This window comes from Bidens hawaiensis, unplaced genomic scaffold (assembly GCF_021521415.1).
Source record: "Bidens hawaiensis isolate Kalapana, Puna unplaced genomic scaffold, B.hawaiensis_p1.1 tig00039621_1, whole genome shotgun sequence".
NCBI lineage: Eukaryota > Viridiplantae > Streptophyta > Magnoliopsida > Asterales > Asteraceae > Bidens > Bidens hawaiensis.
This window is the reverse complement of record NW_027496979.1, coordinates 1-5469: the sequence shown is the minus strand read 5'-3', so window position 1 is coordinate 5469 and position 5469 is coordinate 1. Positions and strand designations below refer to the sequence as shown.

General features: G+C 36.8%; 1 protein-coding gene across 1 annotated transcript; it reads right to left on the bottom strand.

The window, feature by feature from the left end:
* Positions 1–389: 389 nt before the first annotated feature.
* Positions 390–4447, bottom strand: LOC143591397 (pentatricopeptide repeat-containing protein At1g80270, mitochondrial-like). Its single transcript, XM_077071613.1, has 3 exons — positions 4196–4447; positions 2639–3116; positions 390–1932 (listed from the first exon to the last, which is right to left on the bottom strand). Exons 1-3 carry the CDS (start codon positions 4423–4425, stop codon positions 685–687), a joined length of 1956 nt encoding a protein of 651 aa, XP_076927728.1. The 5' UTR covers positions 4426–4447; the 3' UTR covers positions 390–684.
* Between the last annotated feature and the right edge of the window lie 1022 nt (positions 4448–5469).

Genomic DNA, 5469 nt, shown 5'->3' with positions numbered 1-5469 from the left:
TTAAGGGATAGTGTGATTAGGATCAGGTGAGGATATGGAGACAAAGGGAGCTTAATGAGGTGAAATCGGGTGGCAATGGAGTAAAGAGGAATCGGGGAGTTTCTCAGTCAAATCTACACTAAAGACGTTGCATGTGTTTTCTCGGAATTACAAATTAAAAACTTTGTTTTGGGTAAAATGGGACTCATTAAAAGTAGCTTGTTTCGTGTGGCGGTTAGTTCAAGATCAGATTCTGTTAGCCAACGTTTTAAGGCAGAGGGGTATTATGGTAAATTCTTTGTTAAGCAATTTGTGTTTAAGAAATGATGAACCTGTTGAGCATATGTTTAACTCGTGTGATGCTGCAAGCTTTGTATGGGAGGGGGGGGGGAATTAATATTAATTTATGTATTCCGGATTCAAACTTGATCCAATGCTTATAATGGTTCAGCTGCTTGCTTATGATTTTTATAAAGAACTGCAAGTTTCTTTCATATTCCATTAAAGTAATTCAAAAGTTGCAAACTCATTTGTAATCACCACCACAAGACCAGTTCCGAAGAACATCAAGCATGCTAAAATTACTTCAAAATTAGATAAACCTAAAGTTCCTAAACTTCAAAATATAAAAAAAGCACTTAAAAAAGTTAGCTTATTTAAAGCCAAAATGCTCGCATACATATACTCAAACCCGGTATTCCAGTTTCAATCAAGCAGGTCCGACACAACGGTCTTCTTAAACGCATCCACCTGAGCCAACCGTTCTGCCAGTACTTTACCCGGGAAAACATTGTCAGCTTTCAGCCTTTCCCTAAACCCGTAAAGTGGAACTTTAGCGTTTATATACGCCTGCAAAAGAGCATCATACTGCCTGTATCTTGAAACATACCCAACCTGCCTCATTTTATAAAATATTTTCTCAGCATTATGCACGTCTCCCTTTTTAGCATACTGGTCTAAAATCGTCATATATGTAGCAAACAATGGCTTCATATTAAGTTGCTGTGAAGCCTTGTTCAGAACCAAATCCGCCTTTTCAATCTCCCCTGATTCTATATACAGTTTGACCAAAGCATCCCAAGTCAACGGCCCAAGTCTGCACCCGCTTTCACTCATTTGTTTCACTATTTCTTTTCCCTTGACTAACATCTTATTGTTTGCATAAACTTTCAGCATGGAAGTATAATGTTTAGCCGAGAGTCGATTCCATTTTTTTGACATTTGGTCAAACACCCCCTCGGCTTCCTCAACTTTCTTCAGTTTTCCAAACGCCTCAATCGCGTTCATGCATTCTTCTAATCGCGGGTGGTTTTCACAAGCCTCCCAGACCCTTTTAACATCATCTACACTTCCGAGTGACGCGTATATTTGAAGCAATGACGAAAATGCCCCTCGGTTTTCACTTAAATTACTTCCCTCCATTTGCTTTAAAACCTCTCTTGCTTTTTCCTTCATACCCGCGTAAACATATTGTCGAGCTAACACTGCTAGCAATCTTGAATCGGGTTCCAACCCTTCAGCTTTCAAGGTTTCAAGAACTTGCTCCATACCAATAATATCATTTGACATGCCTTTAGTTTCAATTAATAATCTATATGTGAAGAGTGACGGCTTCACGTCTTCTTTTTCCATTAACAATAACACGTCGGCTATTTTTTTCTTGTCAGTTCGCTTGTACAAAAGGAGCAGCTGATTACAAGCAAAGGAGGTGATGGGTAAATTCAGGTCTTTCATTTTGTTGAATACTTTTTCGGCTTTCTTTGTGTCGTTGTTGAGAACATAATTGGCTAAAAGAGTTCGGTACACAATTTCACCTTTAAACGACTCAGGAATTTTATCGATGTAGGCTTCAGCCTTTTGCATGCCACGTACTTTGGCAATTAAATCAACGCGAGAAGCATAATCTCTTTCAGAAAATTCTACTGTTTTTTGTGTCTCTAACCATTCTGACATCTGCAAAACCAAAGTAAACAATTTTACAAAAACAAAAGTATGTTAGTATAAAGGTCATCCATTAAAGTATATGATTTCAAAAGGCAAGTAATAAGACATAAAAAGTAAAATGAGTTCACCTTCACGTGGCAACCATTTACTAATCAATGGATCAATTGGATTATGTTATATCTCTAACGAGTTAAACGAGTTAAGCAATTAAAAAAAGTGGCTAAAGATGAAACCATTTAAATTTGTTTATTACACAAAAACTAAGCAACACATGCTACCTAGATAAAATGATCAGCAAGTTCAGGTTTTTCATGTTTTGAAGTCTATGAACAGGAGTAGTTTAATAATCATATGTGTAGATGTGCTTTTGAAGTTAAAATAACCACTTGTCTGAGCATGGACAAACCTGGTTAATGACCATAAAAACATTTATTTATATTGTTTTAATTAACTTCAAAAATATGATCATTCATTTTGTAAAAATTGTTTTACTTTTTTTTTTAAGTTCAGCTTCAGCATATACAATTTCAACTATTTTCTTCTTACTAATAGTATTAACAAAAGAAAAGTGAGTAAAAATTATCAATGTAAATAACAAAAGTTGTTGCTTACTCCTTAAATAAAAACTTATTATTACAACTTTAAATCAAAGTAATCATATATCAGGTTTATAATAATGCACATCCAAAGATAATATAGTTATGTCATAATATACCTGTAAAGCCTTCCCGTACATCTTTCGCCTTCGGAATTCGAACATTGCGTGTGAAATCTCTGACCTAGACAACTCATGTCCTTCTTCAACCCACTTATCCAAAGCATTCTTAGCAGACATTGTCGAAGAATCAACAACCACCTTAAACAATTCCGAAGAACCCTTTCTTTCTCCACCATTATTCTTCGCCACCACTTCCTCACTATCTAATGGATTCAACTCATCTTCAGATTCGGATTCGGATTCGGATTCTGATCCTGACACGTCAGCTTCCTTGATCACTTCTTTCTCAGATTGACATCCAGCTTGTGAGGAATAGCTATGATTCCCAATATGTGAAGATCTCCATATAAGTAGAGATCCATCAGACATAGACGGTGCAGGCCCACCAAGCCTAACATGGTCAGTGTAACTAGAACATGTTGTATCAAGTTTACCACTGCAAGCCCGAAAAGCTATTGATGATAACGACTGGGACCTGTAAAGATGACAAAACATAAAAAACATATATATATATATATATATAAAACAGAGCAGGCAAACTCCAGCCACCAAGATTTTATAAATACTGAGAAGTAATTAGTTACTCGTCAAATATATATAATCATATGAAAAATCCAACATATAAGATAAAACACAAGTTAAAAAATCGTGTTTTCTAATGTCTGGTACATCTACTTGCAACCAGTATACAGATTTAGACAAGTAAATCCATCAAAGAAAGCATGTATCTTACTCTCAAAGCCACATCAAATATAGATAAGATCAGTAGCGGTACCGAATTTCTAGAAAAGAGGTACCAAATACCGTACCAAATTTATCAGTACCGTACAGGTATCGTTACAAAAATGTTCATCTCTATCTCACATCGGTACCGTACCAGTACCAAAATTCTAGAAAAGCAGATATCAAAATACCGAATCAATCATGTACAGTAGGGAAACTCGTTACAAATGTTCATCTCCACATCACATTGATACCGTATCGGTTCCAAATTTCTGGAAAAGTAGGTACCAAATACTACTATACCGAATCTAGCTGTACGCTACGAAGACTCGTTACAAAATGTTCATATCTTTATCACATCGGTACCGTACCGGTTCCAAATTTCTGGAAAAGTAGGTACCGAATACTACTATACCGAATCTAGTTGTACGGTACGAGTACTCGGTACAAAATGTTCATACCACAGAGGTACCGAATACTGTACCAAATTTATCGATACAGTACTCAGTACCAAATGCTCATCCCTAATTTCATCAACACGCACCACACAGACACGTATGACGTGTTCACCAAACCCCCAAATTTTTGCACATTAAACAAGTTCAAATCATTTCGAAATACATAACGAATGCGTCACGCTAATTACTCATCACAATAAAACAAGTTCAACCGTCTAATTACCAAAAATTACTAATCGATCTATTAAACCGAGCGGCAGCAATAACAAATTCGTTAATAATAATAATCACACGCTCAAATTCATTGCAAAAAAAAACGAAAATAATCACAATATTTGGTACTGCAACAAATAAAGTAGAGATGAAAGATTACTTGATGCGAACAGAGGCTCTTCGAATCGCCCACATAATTATTATTATTATTATTAGATGATTAATTGAGAGTGTGAGAAATGAAATGATGCAGAGGAAAATAAATAAAACCCTTGTGGCTCGGCTCTTAAACCCTAGGTTGGAGGTCCATTGTGTATGTTGTTTTAAGTGGAGAGTATTTATTAGCTGGTCCTTATTGATTTTGATTATGTTATTATAGTTGTCCTTCATGTTTATTATAAAGCTGATTTAGTCCCTAGTTTTTGTTGTTTTTCTCACTCAAATTACAAGGAAATTTCTACCTTTTCTTTTTGTTTTGGTTAGATTTGTTGTTTTGATAAAAAGACATTACGATTCCTATATTTATATTATTATTAATTTAATTAAGATGGCTAATGAAGAAACATCAATTCAACCCTAAAAGGATTAGCTTAGCATCTCGACCAAGTGATGTATGGATTATGGGTATATATGAGTTGCCGTCGACTCAACTTGCAAAACCATGAACTCGTTACGAGAAGGGGGTGGGGTTTCTTCTCGTAACTACCATTTGGCGTGAGAATCAGTAAGTATTGACGGCGATAGTAATTGTTTAGAGTGATATATAAGGTTTCGATCCTTTTACCGTTGGTCTTCAAAGGTATTTATAGCCAAATGGGTTGAGAAAGATTGGTCCAACTGTCATCCTTAATCGAACCTTCTAATCCCATGGTTGGGCACGTTAAAGGTTTATGATTGGATGCATTAGCTAGCGTACGGAGACAGATGTCGTATGACAGTACAGCGCTGCCAACCTGTGATTTGTTTAACGTGCAATTGTGGTCCTTATGGGAGTCTTGGACTGTGATTGGTTTCTACATTGCCTAGCATGCGCTATTTTGTCTCTTATGTATGGCATGTTCCGCTTAACTCATTGAGTTATGATATGCTAAGGACTTCCTCCACGGGTGATGTTATTTCTCACCTTGCGGATGGCATTCCGTGTTCCCGCGGTTAGTCGGCTTTGTCTTACCTTTGGAACTCGTAGTACTTTGTGGATGGCTTATGACCCTACCCCCACTGTTAAGTATGATCATTTTTTCTATTAACTTAAAGGGCATTGTAGTCTTTTTAACTTAGCCCTTGAGGCGAAATCTAGGAAGGTTGTTAAGCATGAGGCAGCGTGTTTGGAGAATCAGCACGTGTTCATTCAATTTGCCTTCGACACATTTGGATCCCTAGCCCCCGAGGCGGTTCGCTTCTTGGAGCGGGTGCAGAAGGTGATTCACAGTGACT